Source organism: Conger conger, chromosome 3, assembly GCF_963514075.1.
Source record: "Conger conger chromosome 3, fConCon1.1, whole genome shotgun sequence".
Classification (NCBI taxonomy): domain Eukaryota; kingdom Metazoa; phylum Chordata; class Actinopteri; order Anguilliformes; family Congridae; genus Conger; species Conger conger.
The window spans coordinates 13012180-13040142 of record NC_083762.1 but is presented as its reverse complement, the minus strand read 5'-3'; the positions used below and the strand labels follow the sequence as shown (position 1 = coordinate 13040142).

Genomic DNA, 27963 nt, shown 5'->3' with positions numbered 1-27963 from the left:
AAGATAGAAGGACCGTTTACATGATCTTTATTTAAAATAATTTATAAAATTGTTATGGCTTAATGTACACTGTCCTGTTGATGTTTATTCTGTCATTTGGCCAGTTAGTGAAACATTTTTACCAGCTATGATTGCGAGAACGTCAGCCTTTGGTTCTAGACCCACCCCTCCATGACGTGAGTCAACTGGGGGCGGCCTGTAGCGTAGTGGTTAAGGTAAATGACTGGGACACACAAGGTCGGTGGTTCTAATCCCAGTGTAGCCACAATAAGATCCGCACAGCCATTGGGCCCTTGAGCAAGGCCCTTAACCCTGCATTGCTCCAGGGGAGGATTGTCTCCTGCTTAGTCTAATCAACTGTACGTCGCTCTGGATAAGAGCGTCTGCCAAATGCCAGTAATGTAATGTAACCACCGATACCGCGTTTGTAGTCCAGTGCTAACAGTACAGCAGGCCTTGTGGGAACCAATGCAGAGCTTCATAATCGAGTTATGTCCAATAATAATAGAGCCCATACTAAATAACATTACACATAGCGCTGACGACGCTCCCAGGACAAAAGGAGAGGATGCAAACGAGGCTTCTGTTCCAGATGACATCCCAGTATCCAGTAGGGTTTCCAGAGGTGCGTTCAAGGTCGCAAACATATTCCAACTTTTTTCTGTTTGCCACGAACGTTAGCTAACGATAGTTAATTTCTTTAAAAGGTAGTGCACCGTGAACAGGAATGGCTGTTGACGGGGAAGACGCAGAGAGAACACAAGTTGACAATTATTTGTCTGTTAAATAATACACTAATGAATGTAATATTTGTTCGTAGCTTCAAAAATAAATCACAAATAAGCAACGAATCAGATAGCTGGCATTGTTAGATCTAAGCCGCATCTATTTGTATTCAAAATACGTTGGTGGCAAACTAAATGGAATGTCGGATTTAGAATTTGTCCAAACCGGACATCATGCAGAACTAGACACTAAATTGTGAACACGGTGCGAAGCTGTCAGAACCTGGGTGGAAGGGGTAGCTATTGGAACGGATCATGGAGTGCTTGAGATGAGAATTAATTACAAACTAAGGGTACATTCTTTCAATCAGTTACTCACTCAATGCCAGGATTAAGTCCCTATTCTGATTTTGGATGTTGTGCTCCATAGCCCAGAGGGTGTGTGGCTAAGGAAATAATCCATTTAAAATGTTCTGTATTAAAATTACTTTGACTAAAAACATGATAAAAAGAAAAAATCAATTACTTACTCAGACTGAACATTACATTGTGACTTCTTGGTTGAAATCGTCTGGCGTCTGGCATCCCTAGTAGCCAAAGATCAATAATTCAGTGTACTGTAGCCATACGCCTCTGGTCATGGGGGGTGAGCAAAGATGTCCCTACATTATTCTCCATCCCTCAGTAGCCCTGGGCGTCTGCTCAGGACTTCCATCCAAAGGCTGACATAACACTGTCATACACAGGACATAACCATTGTCACAAGATGGTATAACAGATTATCAAGTGACATAAAACTGGCAAACTTTTATCTGTACATTTTATGACAGTAACATTTGTTATAACATTTACAGATAAAAGTATGACAGTTTTTTTATAATTTCATATCCTCTGTTATGCCATCTTGTGACAACTGTTATGGTATGTGTATGACAGTGTTATGTCAGCCCTATGGAGAGAAGTAAAGTGTTAGCCAATCTATTCAAGGACTGAAAGTAGAGTGTCTGCTGTTCCTGTTCCCAACTTGTGAAACTACTAGAAAGATTCAAACTGAAACAGCTGCAGTGAGCTTTTACAGCCTCTTAAGTACACTTTTATCCATTTTCATCTGATTGACTGGAGCAATGGCCAATCCCCTTGAACCGTATCGACTCAGGAATCAGATGTAGGGAGTGAACAGCGCACAAAAGATGAGCTGGCAGAGGTTGCATTAACATGGCAGCAGTGTTGTAATAGTACGACACTGCCGGCTTTGTGTTTGGGTTTGCTTTGGGGGTGAACTGTATTTGAAGTGTGCTTGATGTCTGTGCAATGAATTTCAATTGCACTTTGCCAAATCTACTGCAGCCATAGTCCATAATCAAAACAAAACAATTATGGCACATCTACTTTTATGTGTTTCTTCATTTAACAATAGCATATGCTAACTATGTCACCCATATTTTTACGCTTTTATTTGTCCGATACAAACACATGAATCATTGCCGTGTTTAAAAATGTGACCGCACACATGCATTGTCAATTATGTTGTGAAGCTTCTGCGGCGGGTGGCCTAAATACAGCCCTCCTTCACCACGGCAACCTCTGCCATGGAAACTGGCACAGCAGAGAGGCCCCCGGCTGCCGGATCGGACAAAAGACCCTCTTCAGAGCGCAGTCCATGTGGAATTAACCTGGGAGCCGGAGGAGGAGGGTCTCTCACAGTCCCTCCAGCCCTGCTCTTCAGCTCCGCTTTCCGGGGGAATCAGTGATGTCTCTGGGCCACACCAAACGGCCAGACCCAGGACCGGGAGCCTGGTGAAGCGCGCTGCTCACAGGTAACCCAGCAAAACGTAATCGTTTTGGATTCAAATACTTTTCCAAGCTCCACCAAGCTTGTCTGGTGTATTGGTACCCAGCGAATTCACTCAAAAAGTGCAAAATCTTGCCTTCTGGTCCTCTATGTTAATTGGATCGATTGTACCAGGCAAGATAAATCGTGCACAGAAAAGTATTTGATTCCAAAACAATTATGTATTCGTCCCAGGTCGGTAACCCAAATCAGCCCGTACAAATTCCCCCACCCCCCGAGTCGTCCCAGATGACTCCCATTAGGCTAAGCAGTGCGGACAGCTCTCACACACTGCCTTGGGACAGCACACCCTGCCACACACAGTCAGCCCAACCTCAACACCCCCCTGTCTTATGTGTGAGTACAGATCTTAAGGACTGCTGATTGAGGAACATAACCTTTGAAGGTGCAGTGGCTCCGTCCAACCTATCAGTGCTGTGTGACATTTATGCTTCATATCAGTGATGTAAAACATTCATGAAAAGGGTCTTTAATCCAGAGGCCTCAGTTTCACCTTGCATTGCATTACATATGCCTCGATGAGTATGCCCATGCGAAAATACAAGCAGTATTTTTTTCTCTTTTTGAACATCTTTTTCCTCGAAGCTGGATGTTCATGTAGACAAAGCTGAGTGGATTGGCATTAATGAAGGCCATTCTCATTTTAGTTTGCTCCAAAAAAAAAACTCAAGAAAAGAAAATCCCATAAGCGAAGGTTTGCAGGTTCCCCTGCAAACAACTGAAACTCAATCCGTTGCTCAAGTGTAAGGGCTACATTCCTGCCGATGTCTCTCTCACTGCCCTGTAGGGGGAGCTCCTGAGTGCTGTCACTTTGAGCGCTGTCTCATTCGGTTTAATTCCCTTGCATCCTCATCTAGCTTACATTCCCCGGGAGGGAAAAAAAGGATGGCAGCGTTGAAGCATTTGTGGAGGAATACGCTCAGCCTTCTCCACTACTCTCTGGCTTTTTTCACACCCAAAAGTAGAAGGCAGCTGACATTGGCACGGATAGCTCCCCTCTGCGTGTTAGCATTTGCCTCTCCATGACAACGTGACCAGGTGCTTATGGAATGCCGTCTCCGAAACACACACAGCTAACGCGCACTCCCGCTGTGGCCCGCGCTATACGTGGTCTCTCAGTTTATGCGGAAATCTCTGTTTACCGCGCGGCTGATATTACTGCAGGGGACCTCGTCTCGCAGGGGAGAGCCGCGGCAGCTCCATGCTAATCCGCAGGGAAGCCAGCGGGGAAATCTAACAGCGCATTAAAATATCCCAGGCCACACAGCTAATGATGGCTGACAGCCGGATGAAGGAATCCACTCACTCTATCGTCTCTGGGCTGTCACTGTGCTCAGACAGCAGAAGGACAGGGAAGGAGTTTCTTTTTTTAAAACCGAGAGCAGACAGTCCTTTACAGTGCATTATATTACATTTCATTTAGCAGAAGCTTTTATCCAAAGCGAAGTGCAATAAGTGAATGCTGAAGGTCGTTTGGACAACCACAGAACGCAGGTCAGATAAGGTACAGTGCAATTCTCATAAAGTAGCAGCTATCCTTAGCCATGAACATCAAGCCTAGTTCACACCAATTGCCTTCTCTATTTTTAAACCTTATTCAGACAGATAAAAGCAAAGAAATGTTGCACCATCATCTTGCTCAGGGCACATTCATTTTAAAGGATCCACTGGCAGTTGCAGTTCACCTCTTCCAGCCATCAGCAGGTGCTGTTTGCTATCACATATACATCTTTGAAAAGCACAAATAAATAAATATAATGAAAAAACTGCGGTTTGGTAGTAAAAGGAAGAAGAATGTTAGTATGATACATTTTTTGTATAATTAAGGGATCAAATAGGACATAGGAATCAACATTTTCAGCACTTTTATGGTGTTTATTTCGGTGTTACTGCTGGTATATTATGTGAATGAGGTAAATATTTGGCTCTGGGGCGCGACTCCGTGTGACCCTCCATCCTCAGCAGATGGAAAGTCTTGCGGCCGAGGGCAAAGGGCCAGCTGGCCTGGGTGGAGGACCACCCACACCACCCTCAAAAAGCGTGAAGAAGAAGAGAAAGGGAAAAGTGAGGGGGGGACTGCAGGTATCATCACCATATATACCCTATGAGGAGCGCAAGGCATTAGAGAGGCGCTGAAATGCCATTACCATATATACTCTATTTGGAGCGCAAGGAATTACAATCACTATAATGATACTGAGAGGGATCTTATCCACATATCAGTGTGTGTGTGTGTGTGTGTGTGTGTGTGTGTGTGTGTGTGTGTGTGCGTGCGCGCGAGAGAGAGAGAGACAGAGTGTGTGTACATGCCTATGCGTATTTGTGTACGGGCATGTGTGTGTATCTCTCCCGGGGTGAGTTGCTTCAGCAGCATCTGTACTTTAAGTTCATGGTGGCTATGGCTCGTTGCCATCAGCCAGTCACACCTGTGGGTATGTCAGGATGCAGTGTGCCCGGAAAAGCTTCTCTGAAGTCATCGTTCACTGCCACTGTGGACTGAGATCCGAGGCTATGTCTCCACACACCTGGCCTCTGCAAAAGGCTGCAAGTGCAATAGTGTGATTTGGGAATGATGAATTACAAGGAAAAATACCACACCACAGAGTGCTGTTGCCAAGCATTCATGCCTGCCTAGGTTACAAATGTGCATGCTGAATCCAGTCTGCAGGGAGCTACTCAACTGTGTTCTCCGTGTTTTTCAAATCTGACAGAGTCACTTAGAATGTCTGCTGTGAAAAGTCTGGGTTAGTTTCTACCTCACTTCACAGCTTCTGACAAATGGCACTTGTTCAGTCAGCGTTGACTGGCAACGACATGGAAAAAGATTTATGAGGTCACCTGTGCCTGCTAACAATGATTCCTTCTACTCTTACAAAAACTTTAAAATGTCGCTCGCATACAATGCAATTGTCTGACAATTGTTACTTCTTCCTCTCAAATTTAATGGTTTTTTTTCTTTCTTGTCACTGTAACATTTCCTTAATCCTCCCGAGAATGCAGATTTGCAGCACGACTTCCCTTTACACAATAATGTGTGGCAGGTGATTATTTTTGTATAGTGGTCAATCCCCCACCCTGGGTGTGTCAAAGTGTCCCTGAGCAAGACGCCTAACCCTCAATTGAGCTGGTTGGTGCCTTGCATGGCAGCCAGTCGCCGTTGATGTCTGAGTGCATGTGTGAATGAGAGGCATCAATTGTAATGTGTCATATAAACGCAGTCCATTTGCCATTTTGCCATTTGATGGTGTGGCAGCTCAACTGTGTCTGGGGATGTCTGCCTTGGCTGCCGTGCTGCCTGTCGGATGTTGTGATAAAGAGGTGTTGGGCTCGGTGACTCAGACCGCGTCTTCGCCCTGCTCAGCGGGATCTCGGGCCGGGCCTGTGATGCAGTCTCAGGTCTGTCTGTCCCGCTCACCGTCTCTGTCGCTTCTGACCTTTCGCTGCCTCCACCCAGTGGGCTGCTGAGGCTCAGAGCTGGGACCCAAGCTGACAGGAGGGACTGCTGCCGGGGGTGAACTTCCAGTGCGCTGTTTATGGCCCTTCTGCCCTGTTTCACCAGCGAACGGGCCGTCCCTGACACCCGAATGACCTGTGCTGGCAGACACCACAGCACTTAGACGGAGGAAAATGGCTTTCTCTGGGGTTGAGAGGCCTTGTATAAAACATGACTTCAGCATTATTAAAGGAAGATTGTGTGTGTGTGTGTGAGAGAGAGAGAGAGAGTATGTGTGTGAGTGTGTGTGTGTGTGTGTGTGAGTATGTGTGTGAGTGTGGGTGATTAAACTCTCAAAGTATAAGTGGCCATTTCAGCACTCATATTATAGCTGTTATTAACGGGCGAAGCTGTTGGTAACCATGGACACCGATTCAGTTGAGTTGCCATAGAAACAGAGTTTTAGCTTATTGATTCACCTCCAGCCCAGCACTTAGCAGCTGCTTGTCTACCCACTAGCTCCAGGATTCACCTAAACTACCCCAGAACACTAACGAACCAGGGGGGGCTGTTCTCTGCCAGCAGCTGCCAACAGGGCAGGCTGTGCTCAGAGCACGCTGTGCTGTAAGACCACCTGCCTCCTTAAATCATTTCATTTGTTAACTGATATGATATGAGCCTCCACCAATGAATCTCTTCCTGCCTATGGAGGCTGTGTTCTAGCTGTCATTCCGATTGCTTACTTTTTCCATCCTTGTTGGCTAGTACCTCGACTGACCCGGAAATGTATGGAGGTCCGCCTTTTTTAAGGACATTCCAACCCGTTAAATACTCGTTGAGGCTTCAGAAGGATTCTTGAGCAACTTGTGGATCCATCTCTCCCCATCCTCTCCCACGTCTGTAATTGATGCGGCTTCAAACTGACGCCTGAAAGAGCAAGGACATCCTGTTTGCCTTACGCACATTTCCACATGAAATGTCCTTGCGTCTTTTGCCCACTTCCTTTCCTTGCGCATCCTCCAATGGGAGGAGCTAGGGGCGAGGAAAGGACACAATGAAAGGAAGCAAGGATGGAAAGAGCCCTAGTTCTGTGTTGGTGCTCTGTGGTGGCCCTGAATGCTGAGGGTGAGTGGATAAGATTTCGCCTTTAGGCCGCTGAGCTGTCGGGAGACGTACGTGACATCTGCCGCTATCCATACATCCTCCTCTGAGTTTGAAGAGTGACAAAACTGCTGCTTCAGGTGGAAAATAAACCCTTAGCTCAGTGGTCCTCACTCCTGTCCCTGGAGAGCCACAGGGTGTGCTGGCTTTTGTTGTTACTCAGCACTTAATTACAGTTAACTCATGGTTAACTCAGCAGTTAAATGACTGGTATTAAGGTGAAAATAAAAACCAGCACATCCTGCGGCTCTCCAGGACCAGGAGTTGGCACCCCTGCACACCCTGCAGCTCTCCTGGACCAAGACCGGGAGTTAGGACCACGGCCTTATCTGCTGTTGTCCTTACAGGCTCACATTTCCTCATGCAGAAAGCACTTGGCCACAAACCAAACTGTTAGTTCATGCGGTGCATATCATAAGAGTCATCGGATTACATTTCCCAAGTTGGTGTTTGCGTTTTAAGTGATCTCCTGAGATGGACTTTGAGTGCAAAAGGCTTTTAAATGCCCCATCGATTGGGACTGGATAACCAATAGGGTTGAAGCAGTTCTCTGAAGCATCAGCAATCTATCTTACTACTGTCATTTGACATAATGTGAATTAATGGTGAGTGAAAGTAATTGTAGCATTTCTGGAAAAAGTCAATGTGTAGGCTATGTGGAAATGAGCCCTGGGGAAACAGTTCAGTAGGAAGAGCCTTCACAGCTTGTCCATAGCCCTAGGGATGCTGCTATGTTTGGGACAGTGTCCAAACAGACATTTTCTTTGTGCGTTATTCTTTTGTAGAGCAGCATCTCCCAACTGGTGTGTCACTGCACTCTGGTGTGCTGTCAGGCAAGTTCATATGTTCAGTATGAAAGATCCATCACTTTCATCTTTAAAAAAACATTTGACATTTTGTTACATTATAGGCATTTGCCAGCCACTCTTATCCAGATAGATTTACAACAAGAATTAAAACTAAGAAATGCCATGAACAAAACCTTAATAAATGTCAATAAAATGCATATTGCTTAATACCATTAATAAATGTAACTAAATAAGAGAACATTTGCGCTTACTGTTGACATGTTACAGCAGTGTCAGTATGGCACTCACAACATGAGAGTGCTGTGCCCAGAGATTCTGTAAATCTGGAAAGTGTGCCATGGAAGGGAAAAGCTTGGGAAATGCTGTTGTCGAGCCACCCAACCTGCTTTTAAAAATAGTTTTCACTTGCGAGTGTGAAGGGAGTATAACCATGTTAGGTTGCTATTGGGTGTAGCATAATTGCATAACAGTGCTGTTTTGCTTAATGCCCACATTGCTTTATATAAAAAAAATTTTAAAAGCCCAAACTTCCTGTAAGCCGGTGGAGCTGGAGAAATGTACACAGGGATTATGTTTGATGTTTACCATGTCAGAGGCCCGCCAGAAGCCTCATCCCAGGCTTATTTGCACAGTCTGAGGACCGAGCTGACACACAGCGTTCCCACAGCACTGCTGTAATCCCATCATGCTAATGTTGCCGGAGTCGGACTGAAACGTTTTGTGTGCTGCTGTAGGATTGTGTTTACGTACAGTACATGGCAGTGAACGGGGTTGGCTCTGCTAACAGGGATGAGAGAATCTGCAAGCCTCTTGTACAGTAACAGGAGAGCCAAGTCTCCAACAGCCCACAGACTTCACAGACACTGTGAAAGAGAGCAACGGGAATGACAGAAAGCTGGGGAGGAGGCAGTGAGCGTTTGTTTCTGTTGTTCCCCCTCCCAATCTGAAAATGGAGGCCACATGAACAGTGACTCAGCAGGTGCAGTTTAAACTGCCAGATTGAATCCCACTCCCATCGTTCTTTCGAAAAATCAGCAGAGCTCTTGGCCTGACACATCGCACACACACCGTGTAGGCTACGGTTGGTCTCGTACTTGATATTTAATCAGTTATTATGGGCATTTTGTGAAATACAAAGTGCTGTTCTGGTCATTATTTTTGTCACATAAACATTCAATTTTGAATTGACAATTAAAAGATTGATTCTTTTCTGTGCTTGATTGATCTTGCCTGGTGCAATTGAGCCAACCAAGAGGACCAGAAGGAGAGGCTTGCACCTTTTGAGAGTATTTCATACGGTAGGTACAGTAGTTTTGTATTTGAATTCAGGTCTGAAGGATATATGGGGTCTGTAACAGGGTAAGAAGGCAGTGACAGTTAAGGGGAACAGATGAGTTTGGTGGGACAGAAAGCCCCACAGGACAGGCTTGGAAGAGCCCACTTGTTTACTATAATTAGACCAATTATTTCTGCACAATCTGGCACTTTCCATTTGTTACCCGTCTGTATTGAAGCTCCTGATATCCACATGTGTGTGTACCCAAGCCAAGCACCTTGTATAAAGTAGCTCAATACCCAGCACTTAATCCTGGTCCATTTTGCAAAGGTGTGGTTTGGTACTGTATGGAGTGCAGCGTAAACATGGCAACGGATGTAAACAATTGCTGTGCTGGAAATTTCCGTACCCGCCGAATATGTCCTTGCCACCACACTCATTCTGCTGTGTGTACCCCGCATCAGGGACCTGTTGCACAAAGCAGGATTCCAGAGTTATAGCTGCAGTGAGTAAAACCTGGAGCCCTCCCAAATCTGGAACACGGAATGAAGAAAAATGAGCTGTTCCAGGTTTTACTCAGTGCAGTTATCCGGCTAACTCAGTAATCCTGCTTTGTGAAACAGCCCCCTGCTACGCTGTCTGAAACAGCAGAGGCTTGTGAAGGAGAATGGTAGGGTTTGGTACAGCAGTAGCTGCACGTCAGGTGACAGATGTGCATCTTTGAAGAGAAAGCGTTCCATCATCTTCACTCCGTAATGCACCACAGACTTCAAAGGCGTATAACGTTTCCAGGCCTGCCAGTGGGTGTAGATAATAGAGTAGTAAGGTTGGCCACCCAAATCATCTCAAATTCACATGCGAGGGATTTCCTGTACTCTTCATATAAGCATATGAATTCAACAAAATGGAGATGAAGCTGGGCCCATGATTTTTCGGGGTTTTCAAATCTGACAGATGATTAAGCACTATCGTCTGGCCCATTAACCGTTATGAGTAGTCTCCACTCTGCTTCACTGGAGGGAGATTTTGGAGAGAGAAAAAATGAGAGAGAGGGGGGGGGAGCAAGAGAGCGGGAGGGGGAAGGAAGAGAGAGGGAGCAATAGAGAGCGGGGAGGGGGGGGCGAGAGATTATCAAGAGAGAAAGAGGTGAAGATAGAGGGGGAAAAAGTGGAGCCCTAGTGTTTCAGGAAAATTCTAGAAGGATTACTTCTTACTGCACACACTGAGCATGCCCATGCATTTACACTTTCTGTGCATTCAAGTTCAGGAGTGGGGATACATCCTTTCTGGCACCAATTCAGGGAAAAAAAATGACCAATTCCTTCAAAGCCACAGTATGTTCTGAAAATGAGGTGAATGACGTTCTGAAATGTCAGGGTTGCCATTTGGTCCAAAAATGCCACACAGTGCATATCACCCACATTGGACAAAGAGGTCTTTGTGTAACCCAATGTTTTTTTCCCAATCCAAAATGCAGAGTGTGGGGATAAATTGAATGTTTTTGAAGTTTTTTCAAAGTCTTGTGGCAAGAATTGACCTTTTCCCGAAAGACTTGATATTCCTACACAGTGCTGATCAGAGTTTCCAGTGCAATGTGAATACGGTAGCACACTTGAGTGACTCAATGGCTCTCACACAAGGAGTGATAGAATTACATCTGTTGAGTCGCACAACTCAGCATGAACACTAAAAACACTATTGGGTGGGTATGCATTAAGACTCCAGTTCTTTGAGTTTACATTGTGATTGGCAATACTGGTGTTGCATCTTTGATGGCTGCTCTCAAGTGGAATGGTTGGGAAAACAAAAATAATTGACCATTCAACCCATTCATATTATATATACTCAATCATTGCTTTATTGTGCAAGTAGAAGCACAACTCCATTGAAGGCGTTCCCTCTCTGAACCATCTATTGACATGTCTCTCCCTCTCCCAGTGGACTAGTTTCAAATTGATATTCACCAGAGCACATTCACAGGAGCGTGGCACCAACTGATTGCCATTTTACAAACTCAATCTCCTGCCAGTAGCAAATCTATAGACCCCCTGCTACCACTGCCAGGAGTGGTTAGAGGGCCTCAGTACTACAGATATGCCTCAAAGGGTCAGTACATGGACTCTGTAGCTCCAAGTAATACAACCGAACTGAACTGTTGAGACTCAATAGGTTTCGGAGCTGTGACTCCGATGCGTTCGGATTTAGGGTCAAGGAGCAAAAGTTGAACCTGGGAGCAAGGACTTATGGGATCAAGCCCAAATGCACAGCGTTGTTGCCCAAAACCAGCAGATGTTAACGGCGAAGCAAACCGGGAACACATGACTAGAGGATAGGGGCCAGATGTCTAGTGCAATTCCAATGGCCAATCCTGTATGACCTGTGGATTTGGGGGACGCTGTGGGTTGTGCCATCTACAGTACACATGCAAACGGTCAAATACATAATGGTTTTGGATTTTCCCTTTAAAAAAAAAAAATTTAAAAAAAAAAAAAAAAAAACCCTATCTTGGATCAATTTTCCCCATATTGATCCAACCAAGCGATAGCAGTTTGACCCAGATGAGTGTTGAGGACCCCTTACTGTAGACGAAAGAGGCTGAACCCAATAAATTTTCCATAAGAGCTTTATTTTTAAATTCTACACCTTCAGTTCAACCCGAGATGGTTTAAGACATACAACAGCTAGTGCCAAGGTAGAGACCAGCAGAACACAGGCAGCTGCTCCCAGGAGGCCATAACCCACAGAACGGGACACTGGAAGAGAAAGGAAAGGTTAACAGCACAAAACATTGCTACCATGACACCTACAGGGAAGCACACTTACCTTCACCATGAAGCCTCTGGTCCGAGGTTGTGGGTGCTATATTGGTTACCATCAGTGCCTTACTGGAAACCAGAGCCTTTTCCTCAGTGGAACCCCTTCCTACAAGACTAATGGACCTCCCTGGAAGAACAGATCCACAGGTAAGAGTTCAGACATTCAATGCAGCCAGCACTACAATTCCCAGAGGACACTCACTTTGTTTTCCACCACGGCATCGCTGTTCACAGCGGTCAGAAGCAGTCGGATGGCAAACTTGCGTACTACAGTGGATGAACACCTGGGGAAAGACCACAAGATGCAAGGCTTCAGAATTAAGTGGGACATTCCAGGCCATTGGCATTTAAGCTATACGATATACCATTTCCTTCAGGCGAGCATGGGACACAGAATCCACAAAGGTAAACATCTGCACAATAAACCGCTTGTAGTGGGTGGGGAAGGGAAGTCCAGAAGAGCCATCTACAGGAAGCAACGTGGTCTGATAATGATCATCATGGTAGGGACACCTGAGGAAAGAGACCATTGAGCATGTTGTAGGCAGAAAGGAGAAAGCCTAGTCAGGTTGCCAGTTACCCATCAACCAAAAGGCTCCACTGGGGTAGGCTGAGGGGGCTAGAGGTGGATGTAGCCCAGCAGTCTTCCAGAAGCAGGACCAGGTGTGGGTCTGTCCTCTCCAAGATCCGAACTTCCACATACACAGGTTCCTGTAGCACCTTGGTCACAGGGTAGTCCTCATCCCTGTAGTAGTCACTATACACCTCAGCTACAGAGGAAAGGAAGTGTTTCTACTTGAAAATGAGGGCAGGGGTTAAATGTAATATTTTTACCATTTGTAGCTTTACCATCACTGCATCCTTCAACTCCTCCCTTTCCTCCTTTGGAGGAACAATGACCACTAGCCAGCCTGAGCTCAACCTGAAGGGGCCCAAGAACTGCTACTGGGAGGGGAGGAGGCACCGTGTTCACCTCAGCCACCAGAGAAACCACCTCACTGCCATAATACCGGCACTGGAATAATAGCCTGGAGAACAAGAACAAAGTTAACCAAAGCAGAGAAATTGGTCAAAAACAAAATAAGCCCCACATACTCATAAACGCTGTCCCTTGTGATGGAGCCTAAAGGTCCAACCCCGACATCATATCTAGAAGCCATCATGTTCTCATAGACCACATAATCCCCTTCCACCTGACAGTGAAAGGGGGAGAGGGGAAAGGGTTATTAGCATGGACACGTGCAAACAGTAGAATGCAGGAGGCTTATTTTCCAATGTAGATTACACACCCTCACTGTGGTTCCACAGGCACTGACAGGGAATTTGAAGACTGCAAAGGCAGGAGAGGCACTAACAGGACCACAGGAAGCTCCACTGTGACCCTCCAGCAAGTTCACAGAACTAGTGTCAAGCATCGGCAAGGTGGCAGCTCTGGACACCACAACCAAGAATTGGCCATCCAGGAGACAGTGAACCGTAACTACAGCAGAAACCGAAGCATTAACTCCACAGTCAGGCATTGAGACTAGTCAAAAACAATCATATACAGCTCACCAACCTTCATTTGGATAATAACACTGTTGATCAAAGCAGCAGTGGAGAGCTTCACAACCAGCACCACCAATAGCTGGGTCTCCACATGGCACTCTTGCATAAGCATCAACTTGGCATCTATGAAAACTTTTTGATTCAAAATGTTTACTTTGGTCCTGTGCCAAAGCAAAGCCTAAAACCCCAAACCATACACCAAGCTGCACACTATGCCCAAAACTCCCCATGATGAAAGAAGGCAAACTGCTACTGTGAACATGTCTTCTAGACTTTAAATACCTTTGTACCTTGATTGTCTCAGCTGAGTAATTAGGTAATGTGAAGTCCACATGATGATTAGACCTCTGTATTAAGCTGCGCCTACTAAATGTGTTTATACTATACACCACCTTGATCAAATGTCCTTCCTTGCTTTCCTTTAATGTAACGCAGTGCATGTCTGACTTGTTATCATTTGCTTTGTCTTTAAATTCTTAATTTCTTCCAGATGATTAGTTTTTGGCCGTGTGTTCACGCTTTCACCAATTATGGGCCTACTGATTCACTTCAGCTTTTAATTTGATCAATTAAAACTTTTTATCTCTCTTATTATGTAACTGTTTGCAATATAGCTCAATGTGAATCCTGGACATTTATTCTTTGTGGCATGCATAACTATTTCTGACATAATGAGGGAAAACAATTCCTCACACAAAGGGTAATTTAACAACAGCATGTTACAATTCTGCGATTGTAGTTGTGGTTGGAACAAAAACCAGCATACACAGGGGGCTCCAGGACCGAACTTGAGAACCACTGGATCTAGATCAGGCATGGGCGACTCCAGTCCTGGAGAGCCGGTGTGTATGCAGGATTTTGCTGCCACCAGATCTCAATCAACTAATTAGCCATATGCACTATGACCGATTAACTTGTAAATTATACCACAATAAAATGCTACAAGACAAGAGCATTTATTAGCTGCTGTGTACATTATGGAATGTGGCTAACAATGAGATCATGGAAATGATTGAGCTAATTAAATAATTAAGTTTGTCTGCGATCCAGAAACGGTCCTCCTTGTATTCCAAAATCTCACTATCTTGAACACAACTGTCAAAAACCTAAGTTCTGTATTTTCACGTTATTACAGTATGTTTGTACCCCAGCATTGATGAAATGTTTCATTTCTGTTGACGCAGAGCTAGGGCCAAAGTGCCTTCTCCTGCGTGTTCTTATGAACGTCTGCTATATTTTGACTCATTTTGTTTGGTAAGATTGAAGCATCTTTTCATAAATAATTGATTTGTTGAGTTTCTAAATGCTAGTTTTTCAGTGCTTTACCTGCAGTCTTTTGGGTCCGGCTACAGTATCTGATTTCTGTTTACGCATGAATTACTCATCTGGGAACTGCAGAGGCTGCTGGGTAGAAGTAATTACATTTTAAATTCAGTTCAGTGTCAGTTTCTCGCCGACTGTAGCCTTGTGGGCAATAAAGAAACCCAACCTGAGAGTCATATAGCATGGACAGTGACAAACAAAAAACAACGTGTGTGCACACGATGAACGAATGCACGTAAATATAACACAAAGAACAACACACCCACACACACTCGCACTCACACGGACACGCGCCCTGAGCTTGCAGGAGTGTCGTGCTATTTGAGCGTCAGTCAGGATCGCAGGTAAACTGCACCTGCGTCTCAGCAAGTGCACTCTGTTAGCCCGAGAGAAAGAGAGAGAGATTCCAGTAAAATATACCCCACAGTAGAACCTCAGGACTCAGTGACTGACAATGTGTGCATCAGCCCGCTGGCCCCCTGCCCTGCGGACCCTGAGGTGAGGAGGAGGAGGAGGAGGAGGAGGAGGCGGTGGACAGCCTCGCGGTGCTGTCAGACCCGAGGACAGTGTGACTCAGCCTCTCTCTGCCACCGCACCGCCATGGCGAGGCCTACAAGGCTGCAGCCTTCCGGCAGAGCACTTTCAGCGAGCGCGAACCGAGAAAACCGCAGAGACGCTAACCAAGAACATCCAGTACAAAACCTTTGTTTGTTTGAGTGCCCGACGTGAATGCAGATTCTACTCTAGTCTGTCACTTAAGCCTTGATGTTAAACCCACATTTCAGTTAATTTATTTTATATATTTCCTACATTTTATTTAGCCTTTATATATGCAGGTGGGTTGACTGAGCACACACGCTTATTTACAGCAACACCCTGGTAATCATCCCCACCTCTAACCTGCATCAGGATGCAACACATACTGATCAAACGATCTTCATAAGAAGCATATTGCTGTATAATTGAAAAATATTTTCTGTTCAGGACATATGCAAATAATGCAGTGTGGAAAGAAAAATAGATATTCCAGATATTTGAATGGTTCAATTTCAGTAGAAAGGAAAGGGGAGGAGGAAGGGGAGTTATTCTCCTTAAGCCTTTCATTGGGGTGTTGTTGTTTTTTTTTGGGGGGGTGGGGGGGGTACAGGGGGGCAGTTTCCCTGTCACATGGTCACCTGAAGGGGTGGGACAGAACCTGTCTGTGCTCCACAGGACTGAGAGGAAGAAGGGAGATGTCCTGCTGATTATAGGAGGGTGGGATTGATACCAGAGAAACCCTTCCTCTTTGATCTGCCCCTCTAATTGGGCTCATCCACCATGGAGAGAGGGGCGTACCGCAGGGTAGACAAAGACCCGAGAGAGTCCCGTGAAACAGCACAAACGCCGCCAAAACACCAATTCTTTCAGAATACAGTGGTCTCAAAATCAAAATAAATGAGAAACAGTTATCGCAGCTGAAACATACATGCACATACACGGTTCCTTCTCAAATGCACACACAGGGGTGCCATAATGGGGCGGGGGTGTTAGGGGGTCCTCAAAATATATTAGACCTTAGGATTTAGGGGTGGTGGGGCCAAAGTGAGATCTTCCCATGGGGCCCCAAGATCCCTGGTGGCACCCCTGATTGCTTGCATCTGCACACACACACACAATGGTGCACATAAATATGCATGCGCACACACACACACACACACACACACACCTGCAAGCCTGCACATTCATGTACACACATTCACGCACGCACACACACACACACACACACACACACACACACACACACACACACACAGTCTATCAGGCTAATTAGCGGCCTTGCAGGCCTGCTCCAATAGCTCCATTCTGTTTCCCTAGCAGGAGGGCACAGGATGCTGCTTTGTCACCACACGTAACGGAGGCCTGGCCTTTGTCTCCATTCTACACCAGACGTGGGTCAAATACAGCACTGTTTGGATTCAAATACGTAATAGCTTTTCAGGTTTATTGGACCCGATGAAATACTCTCAAAAGCCTTCGCCTTCCCGTCCTTTTGGTTTGCTCAATTGAACCAGGCAAGATCAATCAAGCACAGAAAAGTGTTTGAATCCGAAACTGTATTTGACCCAGGTCTGATTCATATCATCACCATATGCCTCCACAACAGATTTCTTTATCTTCACTCTGTAGATGATACACAAAATATCGACCAACCTATCGCTGCTGTTCAGCGCTGACCTCTGAACACACAGCTTTTCCCTCCCTTTTGAAAAGATCTCTGTTACATTGTGAATGATATTCTGTGTGTCATGTATTTCTATATTTCAAAAACATATGCTTTTGTTGACCTTTATAATTTTGTCACTATTTCAATGCTCTCTACATTATGTTTTTTGATTATATAATAATACACGGTATTCATTACATTTCATTGCAGATGTTCTTATCCAGAAAGATTTACAGACTCTGCAGTTTGTACCAGTATTGGGTAAATTCAATAATAATACAGCAAAACTGGGAAACTGACACACTTATATTAACTGACATAATTATAATAACAAGTGGCAGACTAGTCTGTATAGCTATCATAGCTATTAGTAGCAGTTATTGAGCTACGGGAATTATTCAGATAAACACATTAAGTCTCTTAAATGGATTCACTAAGTTCATTGTTTTGTTCTCAGCAAAATTAGCAAGGCAGCATATTAAAAAAGCCAACCATATCCAACAAATTTTATTTATCCAACCAGAGTGATAAATCTGTGCTTGAAGTGCTTAAAAACGGGGGCTGGGTGAATGGGTACACGAGTTGGAAGCTAACAAACATCCCTGCTGTTCCAAATGCCATTGGGATATACTGTAGCTATACTCTTTTCTGCCATATAAGACATGGCAATACTACCCTGAATATGCCAGATCTCATTGTTATTACATTGCAAAATTCCCATACAATTCACCAATGAAAATTATGATTTCCCAGCTGGTTTGCGATTGACTGTGCATTTGGTCCATGGCTGTAGAAGCTTCCCAGAATTAATTAAATGAACACTGGCGTTGAGAATATAGGGAACTGGCTTATCAGCATGTAAGGGTATTGGGAACTGGCTTATCGGTTGTGAAATCTGTCGATGGAAATGGCAGCTGGTTGCCGTTGTGGGAGTTTGTAGCGTGCTGGGATGGGTGGCAGACGTGAGTCTGGGGGTCGGCTTGGTGTCGTCGAGGACGGTGGACGCTTCCCCTTCCCTGTGCCTTTGAGTGACGGACAGGGGTCCTTTACCACGGCAAACTGGCCAGCCTTCTAACACTGTGCCAGGCCACTTCAATAATAAAATCTTGGCAGCCAGACAGTGCGTAAGCAGCAAGAGACAGACACATAGATGAGACGGACAGAGAGAGAGAGAGAGAGAGAGATAGAAGGGGGAGGGGGGGTAGATTGAGAGTGAAAGAGATTGAGAGTGAAAGGATTTACACAGAAAGTGTAAGTATATGGGCATGCTCAGTGTGTGCAGTAACGTTTTCATTCCACGCTGCAGCAGGGAGTATAATCGAGCACAACTGTGGTTCTTGCTTCTTCTAGAATTTTCCTGAAACACTAGGGCTCTACTTTCTCCCCTTCTGCCTTCACCTCCTCTCTCCCTTTCTCTCTCTCTCACTCTCTCTCTCTGTCTCTCTCTCATTGAATACCCTCTGTGAGAGATGTTGCTATCCCCCTGCACGCTTCTGATTGTTTACTCATTATGTTATACCCATCGATTCGCACATACAACATACACGCATTCACTCTCACGCACACACATCCACATACAAACGTCCATTCATACATACGTGCTGTGACTTGGCGCACACACACTCAAACACTGACACACACTCCTCCCACTCCCTCCTCCCCTCCCCTCCTCCCCTCCTCCTCTCCTCTCCTCCTCGCGTTGGCTGGCTGGCAGGCAGGCAGAGAGCGTGTGTGAGGGAGAGCTGCAGCGCTTCCCTCAGTGTGCCTCAGTAGCTCTCTGCACATCCCCGGGACCCTGGCAGCACGGTGGGTAACGGCCGGCCGGAGGTCCCCCGTCCCAGGCCCAGGCCCCGCGCGATGACCACCAGCCTCACCTGCCTCCTCTCTCTCCCTCTCCCTCTCTCTCTCTCTCTCTCTCTCTCTCTCTCTGCAGGTCTCTGAGAATCTCTGTCCTTCGCTGAACCGGAGCCCACCTCTGCCGTCTCTCTCCCGCTCGGCCTCCCCTCCCCGGCGCCAGGTAGGGCCCCTCCCCGCCTCCCAGGCCCGCCGTGGCCCCTCCGTCCTCGCGTCCCTCCGCTGCAGAGCCGCTGCGTCACTGCGCGTCGCCGTGGCGAGCGTCGCCGTGGCGAGCGTCGCCGTGGCGAGCGTCGCCGTGGCGAGCGTCGCCGGGCTGAGTGTCGCCGCGCCGAGTGTGGGTCTATTGTTCGGTGAGGGGGCAGTCTGTCGGCGGAAACGCCGGCTCATTGCTATGCAGCTGATGTCTCTCTCTCCCTCCTCTCCCCCACCCCTCCCCTCTCTCTCTCTCTCTCTCTTGCTCTGCCTCTCACTCCATCTCCCCCTCTCCCCTCTTTCTGACCCTGGATAGAGCTGCCTTTCTCTTTCTTTCTTGCTCTCCTTTCCTCATTCCCTCGCTCTCTACTGAACACTGGCGTTGTGGTCCTTAGTTGAGAGATTCATTTTAGAAACAGTGTTTCACCTCTGCCGTTGTCAGCAAATTTTGTCCTGTGTTTGTGTAGGTGTGCGTGCGTGTGCGCATGTCCATCCGTTTGTCTGTATGTGTGCGGTCTTTGTTGTTTTGCTTGTGGGCTGCAGTAATTGAACCACAAAAGGGTGAATACATCGCAATTCATGTTGTTTTTTTAAATCATATGATTTATTAATGCCGTGTGCTTCCCTGATGGTGTATATTTGATGAGGGTGAGTCCCCTGTGTGCGTATGAAGTAGAGCGTCCAGCACTTCCAGCGTTAGCCAGGGGGACAGCGAGCGTCTAGACAGGGTTGATTTTTCACCAGGCACAGTGGTGACACTCAGGGCTGTGGGGAGGTCGCTCTGGGGTAGGAGGGGGATGGAGGGAGGGAGGAGGGTGATAGCGTCAAGCTATCATTAGAAGATATCTGTTGTTCTTCCCTCGATTAAACATTATATATGAAGATATGAAGTGTGCATCTCCCACGAAAAGGATCTACTAGTCATATGATCAAAACAGTTATTTATTCTACAGAGTAATAATCAAATTTTGTGTCTTCAAATTTGATACATTTCTTTATTTTTGTCAGAATGTGATCGCCACCCCTGTCTGAACTGTACTGGTGGGCTGATATTACCTCAGCAATGACTCAGTCAAACCCTCACTGTCCTTGTGTCCCATAAACACACATTTAATGGACGAGCAGCTAATATCAATTACAGTTCTGAACATGGTGACTCCAACTGTGTATGTGTATAAATTGATCATTTACTTTTAATTATAGCCAAAAATTATGAAATTATTCATTCATTAAAGGCATTAAAGGTTTTCTTATAATTACTGTTGAAAATTGGCAAGAGCTGTGATTCTGTTTCTTGCAGGAAGGTTGTTTTGTGGTTAGTACTGTAGAATGCTGGCAGCATTTTTGTTAAGTTATACGTGAACTGAGCTTCCACCAGACAGGTTGACCAGGACGACCAAGAGCACGTGTTCCCTAGAGAAGCATAAAATCAACCCTGTACTGAGAGAGATGAGAGGCATGACATGATGGGAAAAAGGATGTTTTATCTTTAATGATACATCATACGTTGTACTCACATTCTAAGGTTGGGATATGTGCTGCACTCATGTGCACAGATGTACACAAAAACGTGTGCATAAGCTCTGAAATTAATATTTAGAATGAAAACAAAGCCAGTTCATCTTGTGACAGGTATGCTCGAAGTACAAATTTATACTTGCTGTCTTTGGCATTTGCTTCTCCTCTCAGAAAAACATGGATGTAACCAGCTGGCTTTCACCAAATTGGCGTCATGTTTACTATTATGAAAAACAATATAATGAAGAGGTTAAATAACCAGGAATATTTCACAGTATACCTGTGGGCAACCAGGCCGCATGTTTATGATGAATTCAGTCCAGCCTGGTTGCCTCTCTCTTCCCTTCCTAATACCCGACAATTCATTCGTCTCAATGGTCATAATCTCAATAACCATATGTCATACTTTGTGGAAACCTACTCTACAAGCTACAAGGGACATTCAGTAAAAATAAATCCATAATATTTTTTGAAAGTGTCAGTCTCTGCTGCTCCTATTTGCTGGCTGCATTCATCTCCTGAAACCCAGCAGAAAAACAGGAGCATTTTCCTCAGTTTTATGGCACAGCTGCCTCGGATGCCAAAAACATGTTGCAGTGAAAATACTCTCCCCTGTCTTTCCAGGCTCTCCATGACTGCAGTATTCATCAGTGTAGGCGATAATATGCTTCTGAACCTGTTCTGTTTACATAACTATTGTTAGACCTTTCATAGAGGCTTGTTTCCATTGCTGATTGGCAACCTAACAGGGTGGCTGGCCTGGACTTGCCAAGCCCCATCGATGGCTTCAGTGCCATCTTGATTGCCGTGTTTACTTAAGGTTTTGTTTTGTCTTATATGAACACGGTGTTGCTCAGAACTCAACCAGATTTGTCACACTGATTTCAGCCTTTTATCTGGCTTTTACCACGGTTTGTGTGTCTTAACTGACACTACGACTGGAGTGCTCAGTGTTGAAACACAAGGTGGGATGTGACACGTTTCCACTGTGGGGAGTGGAAGGCTTCGAGAGTCGCTTTTAACATGAGCAAGAAGCCGCCTTGCTCTCCGGCGCAGCTGGCAAGGTCATAGCTGAGTCTGTGGAGGACCCTGCCCTTCCTTGGAGAATGGACACGACCCCTGTCACATCGCTGCGGCCGTGTCCAATTTTGCGGTGCCCCTCAGGGACATCAGCGTGGGCGTGTTCTTACACGTGCCCCCCCCTGTCCCATCTGCCCTGATGTCTGTGTTTACGGGGCTGCTGGAGACGTTGTGGGCTTTTTATGTCTGCTGTGGACAGATGGGTCAGCACGCCCCACCGGCCAATGAGCCGGACACTTAGCCGCTGGTGTCATCTTACCCAGCAGGGTGCCCCCCCCCCCCCAAATTTCACCACGGCTGTCTGCCGGCCCCAATTAATATCCAACTGTGGATGACCAATGTCATTTCAGAGGGCAAGGACTGCAGCAGTAGATGTCTCACGAGATGAGAGTATATTCTACTTATCCATTCTTCGGTTTAGACGTCGACAATTGCACTGCAATCGAATGCTCTTCGAGCTTGTGAGCTGATTCACTTGGTTGTGGTTAATTACAAGTGTGCAGGTGCAGAGGGGGCGGCCCCTTTCGCCCCACGGTTCCGAGGTGCCCCTTTGAATTGTTTAAGTTTTCCTCGGCTGGTGTGCCCTTCTCTCACCAGCGAGTGTGTTCAAGCATCGCTCTGCGTATTGGGTGGAAAGATGGCTGCCGCAGATATAACACAGAGTCATGCTTAGAGCAGATTAAAAAACTGAGTCAGCCCTGTTTTGGTAACAGCACAGCCTGTGGTGTTTATTGCCCACCCTCCCCACACCTTCCACCACCACACACACAAACACTTTCCATCATTGTTGCCATGGAGACAAAAGATCTCTCTCAGGCAGTTATTCCTCTTCTGTTGTTAAGTCTGTCAAAGTGAATTATACTTTGATGTGTTCGACAGGAAAACTGAAAATGTATTTTCCGAATGTTCACCCTGCCGCAGATTTCTTGCCATTAACAAGGCACCGTTTTTTACTCAATTATCTATTCATCTGTCACACCAAAAATGGGGTTTTACAGTCAGTCGACAGACACACTGGTGTGACAGTCTACACTCATGGACGGGTCGCTGCGCTGGCACATCTGGAAGAGACCGCAGAAGTTGCCGTTGAGCTGCTTCTTGACAAGGCTGGCAAACCCTTTGTCTGTCATGTTTCCAAAAATGGCCGCCGTCATCTCTGTCTGCAGTGCTCCTGCATCACACAGGCCTGGTTGGAAGCTGTTCCCTGGAAATCTCTGCCGTTCACGTTTCATTGGTTTATCACTTATGTATGGTTTATGATTGGTCCACTCAATCAACATAATGAGCTGCTGTCTGAGGCAGGAAAGCAATATGAATGTGGATCCATCAGCCTCATCTGGGTGGAGTGATGAAATTATTATTATTATGATTATTAATATTATTATTAGTAGTAGCAGCAGCATTACTAGTAGGAGTAGTAGTGGTATATTTGACAAGGTCAATGCACATTCATTACATTTCTATTAATATGCCAGAATTAGCCAGGAAAGCTTTCACCTGTTGACCTTGCACCATGTTTTTGAATTGTTATTATTATTATTATTAGTAGTAGTAGTAGTAGTAGTTGGAGTATTATTATTATCATTTCTGATTTCAGTGAAAACCACAACATATTTGTAAGATATTCTTTGTTATTGTGACAGTAGCTCTCAAGGGTACAATGAAGAATGACTGTAGAAGGTTATGTTTTTGGGGTCCGCCTGAGATGCAAGGGTTATTAGTGGGGCGTTTTCATCTGAATGATCACTGATTATGGGGATTAAGTTGCACTTATTTTCTTCCTCTCTCATTTTCTTCACTCTCCCTGGTGATGGACTCCTTTGGGCTGGATAGAATAGGAACAGCCATTTTGACTCTAATATGCTGTACCAGCGTAGAATAGGAGCAGCCATTCTGGCTCTAACACACTGTCACAGTGCAGAATATGAACACCCATTCTGGCTCTAACACATTGTCACGGTGCAGAATATGAACACCCATTCTGGCTCTAACACATTGTCACGGTGCAGAATATGAACACCCATTCTGGCTCTAACACACTGTAGCGGTGTTGAATATGAACACCCATTCTGGCTCTGACACACTGTAGTGGTGTAGAATATGAACACCCATTATGGCTCTAATACGCTGCAGCTGTCTAGAGGTCTAAAGCTGTGTTTAAGAACCTGATAAAGTAATGTAATGTAATGATACAATCTGCAATTGGCTTATTGGGCCTTGTGGCCATCGCTATTTATTGTAAAAGCCTGGCTGTATAGATAGATTAATTGATGAAAAGACCTCAGTAAAAAATGTACATTATTTTATCTCCTTTGTCCTTCCTTTATCCCTAACCTGACAGTAGAGTGAGTCATTCTTTTTCTGTGTAGGATCTCTATTTTTTGCCGAAAATGTACGCAAGATGACCTGCGGACTGCACCCGGATGAGACCGTGTCGTTTTCCAGGCACGCCTGTCCATGTAGATGATAAATAAGGAACGCGGCCTAAAGTCCATGTCCTCCAGTGGTGCGGTTGCTCTGTCTATGTGGGAGCTGTCAAAAGTTCAGAGGTTCCTGAACATCAACACGGCCTTCTTACTCATGAACCCCTTTTGGCTGCCGCTGTATTTCAGAAGAAGCTCTTCTTATATTAATGAGCTGCGTTATTTTAACCCATTAAGTTTGCATTAAAGGTACAAAAGGACTTCTAACCTTATCCCAGCCCTTCTCCGTGAACGTACTGACAGTGAAACACCATTAGCTGTGGCAATTAGAACCAATTTTCTACCAATGTGCTTGAGTTATTATACAGCTATACAATGTTTTGTTACAGAGTGCTGGCCTGTCAATTGCATATTTTGATACCCAAATTTAAGGACTATAAACACAGGCAGAGGGTGAGTCAACATGTCAGTGAGCCTTTTTCAATGTTAGGAAGGGATATACAATGGCCTTGTAACAATTGTTCACACAAATCTTTCCGATTCTACCTTTAAAGACAATGCTGACCATTTGTATGGAGAACCACTTTCGCAAAAAACATTGTTGGATAGTTATGGGCCCTTCAAGCAGGGGGATGGATGTCTTTAGGTCCCCTGTCTCTCTTTACCCCTTTAAGATTAGACTGCACTTAATATTCTTACGCTGATGTAACAATCACCACTGGAAATCGAGAGCAACGGAATCCTAGAGTCAGAATTATAGACTACGAATCTGACCCCGCTTTGAAAGCCACAATGGTATCGTGGGAGGGGCAGTGAGGTGATTTCTTTAGTGCCTACAATGGTATTGTAGGAGGGGCATCATGGCTGAGGCTTGTTCACCTCACCCTGTGAATGATAGCCAATGTCAGCCTGCCCCTGAGAGACTCTGGGACATTTCTGCTCTCGGGCTGATACAGCTGCTCCAGACATCTGCTGTGTCCATCTCCCATCAGCTCAGCCAGGCTGTGGTCTGCTTGGAGGAGGCTATCAATTCTCAGAACATTGCTTTCAATTAACAGCAGTGATTGTGACAACAGCAGTGGAATGTTTATAACATTAACTGATCAGATTCCTGGTCTTAAAAGGATTAATGAAATAGACACCATACATTTGTTCAAAAGATCAAAAGACATGTGAAATAGATTTTTAAATGTTTATAATATTATATAATCACATTTTGCAAAGCTGAGCTAATCATGTGCTGTGGAGGGACAAGTTTATACAGGCTTTCATTCCAACCAATCACTACACTGGCTGATTTCACTAAAGGGTTCCCATCTCTGGTTGAAGGAGTGTTAGTGAAAGATTAGAGAAGTTGGAGAACCAGCGCTCCTCCATAGCACACAGATTAGGCACCACTGATTTATCAGATGTTCTAGTGTGCATCAGTGCCATCCAACCCTGTTCCTACAGATCTAGAGTCTTGCAAGTCTTCATTTCAATCTCAATTTGGCACACTGGAGTCTAAGCAGCAGCTCAAAGATCTTGTAGCCGCTGAATGAGGTGTGGTTTATCAGGGTTGGTTGCTTATGGAGCACAAAGCTGGTGTAAAAATGAATCATTCAAGCACTTAAACATGGGCCCAAAACATTTTGTTATTGGATATTGGTCACTGAAATTTCCAATAACAAAACGAAAGGTAGGATTAATCAGTCCAGACAGTGGAATCCACTTCTAGGTTAAAATTTCCCCTAAGATTGCTAGTGACACATTTAAACTGGGCCATCAAGAGATCCTGATGGCCCAGTACCTATACAGCAAGAGGCCGAAGAGCCACCATCCAATCCCTGCATTTTGCCAACTGAATCAACATGCCCCAGTTCTTTACCAGGAAGACAGACCACATTATTTTCCATAAGAGCTTTATCTTTAAGTCACACCTTCTGTTCCAGACGGGATCGTTTAACATACACAGCCAGTGCCAGGGTGGAGACTAGTACACAGGCAGCCACTCCCAGGAGACCAAAACCAAGAGATTGTGACACTAGAAGCAAGAGAAAATGGTTATAGCCAAGCTGAAAGCCACCGTGATACCTACAGAGACATCACTCACCATGAAGCCTCTGATCAAAGGCTGTCAGTTCTGATTTGGTTACCATCACTGCCTTATAGGAAACTACAGCCTTTTCCTTGGAACGCTTCCCTGGTACAATGGACCTCCCTGGAAAAAGATTGAGGAATTGGTCACAGGGTAGTCCTCATCCCTGTAGTAGTCACTATACACCTCAGCTAGAGGGAAGGAAAAGGATTACCACCTCCTGAGAAATTCAATTTCTTCATTATATGGATTGGTCAGCATTTGTAGCTTTACCGTCACTGCGGCCTTCAAGAATAGCACTGTTGATCAAAGCAGCAGTTGAGAGCTTCACAGTCAGCATTCGTAATACCAGGGTCTCCACATGGCACTCTGGCAAAGTCACTGACTTGGCATCTGTGAAACATGTCATCTGAAACTTTTGATCCAAAGTGTTTACTTTGATCCTGTCCCAAAACAAAGCCCAACACATCAAGCCATGCTCCAAGTTGCACACTATGCACAAAACTCCCCATGCTGAAAGAAGGTAAATCAATGCAAGGAATCCGTCCTCAAGACATTAAATACCTGATTGTTTCAGCTGGATAATTAGGTAATGAGAAGGCCACATGATGATTAGACCACCGCAATATGGTACACCTTGTTCATTATCAGTGGTTCCCAGCCCTGATCCTAGGGACCCCCTGCAGACAGTATCCTGCTTATTGTTCAAACCAGAGTTGCAATCCTAGAATTTCAAAAGGCTGTTAATTGGTGCTTTTCATGTTTAGAGGACTAACCTCTTAAGCCAAATCATGTAAAGCATAGCTCTTTATGGCACGAATAATAAAATCCAATATTGTGCTTAGTGTGCTATATTGCAAACAATTGCATAAAAACGGTAGGAAATAAATGAAAAATATCAAATTAGGTGACTCAACAGGCTAATTAGGTTGTTCAACACGTTTCAGTTCCTTCACAATGCAGGTTTGCCTCGTTATCATTTGCTTTGTCCTTGAATTCTTCATTATCTACCAGATTGTTAGGTTTAGTGGCCATGTGTCCACACTTTCACCAATTAGGAGCCTGTTGATTCTCCTCTGCCTTTAATTTGATCAGTTAAATAATTTTGTTACATTTATATTTATATTTATAAATTTGTTTGCAATATCATAATAAACACAACATGAACGTCACATTGTTGGAATGGAATGCTTAGCTATGTCTGACATAATGTGGCTTAAAAGGTTAAATAGTTCCTCTAGACATGAAAAGCACCAAAAAAAAGAAGCTTCTTCTTGCAAATGTAGTTGGAAGAAAAAACAGCATACTCAGGGATGATCCCCAGGAACCACTGTCCTTTGTGATTGCGTGTGATCACAACACTGGATTTACCTCATTAATTCAGTTGACTGCTAGTGCCTGCCAGTGTGTTGGGTTTCCATGCGGTAAGAGAACACTGAGGTAACAGACCACAAATTGCTGCTGTGTCCCGCTCTCTCGTACCACTTTCGAATGGCGCCGCTTCTTTAACCCTTGGGTTGAGCTCACAAACTCATGCCGACCCAGCTCTCCTGGATCTCCTGGCAGCTGCATAGCAACAGGGAGTGCACAAGTCAGCACTTTCCAGTTTAATCTGGGTCACACACACACACACACACACACACACACAGTATGACAGGTGTTTGTGATAT

The 27963-nt window shown here is 45.2% G+C and overlaps 2 protein-coding genes and 1 long non-coding RNA gene across 8 annotated transcripts in view; 1 reads left to right on the top strand and 2 right to left on the bottom strand.

Annotated features, from left to right (window-relative positions):
• LOC133124414 (microtubule-associated protein 2-like) overlaps nucleotides 1–27963 on the top strand; it is an 81221-nt gene that overhangs the window by 5286 nt on the left and 47972 nt on the right. For 5 of the 6 annotated variants that reach the window (XM_061235613.1, XM_061235612.1, XM_061235610.1 and 2 more), the window contains exons 1-2: nucleotides 18860–18952; nucleotides 19080–19163. The gene's annotated coding sequence lies outside the window, so the exon portion shown is untranslated. Of the gene's footprint in view, nucleotides 1–18859; nucleotides 18953–19079; nucleotides 19164–27963 lie in introns of those variants that run through there. The other variant, XM_061235609.1, reaches the window with a different exon arrangement.
• Nucleotides 11864–13884, bottom strand: LOC133124415 (zona pellucida sperm-binding protein 4-like). The gene is made up of 8 exons (XM_061235614.1): nucleotides 13631–13884; nucleotides 13362–13552; nucleotides 13168–13265; nucleotides 12922–13100; nucleotides 12653–12842; nucleotides 12275–12356; nucleotides 12080–12199; nucleotides 11864–12009 (listed from the first exon to the last, which is right to left on the bottom strand). The coding sequence occupies exons 1-7, from the start codon at nucleotides 13848–13850 to the stop codon at nucleotides 12179–12181; spliced, it is 981 nt and encodes a 326-aa protein (XP_061091598.1). The 5' UTR covers nucleotides 13851–13884; the 3' UTR covers nucleotides 11864–12009; nucleotides 12080–12178.
• Nucleotides 25471–26829, bottom strand: LOC133124416 (uncharacterized). Its single transcript, XR_009708314.1, has 3 exons — nucleotides 26511–26829; nucleotides 26309–26416; nucleotides 25471–26239 (listed from the first exon to the last, which is right to left on the bottom strand). It is a non-coding gene; the product is annotated as an uncharacterized LOC133124416 (long non-coding RNA).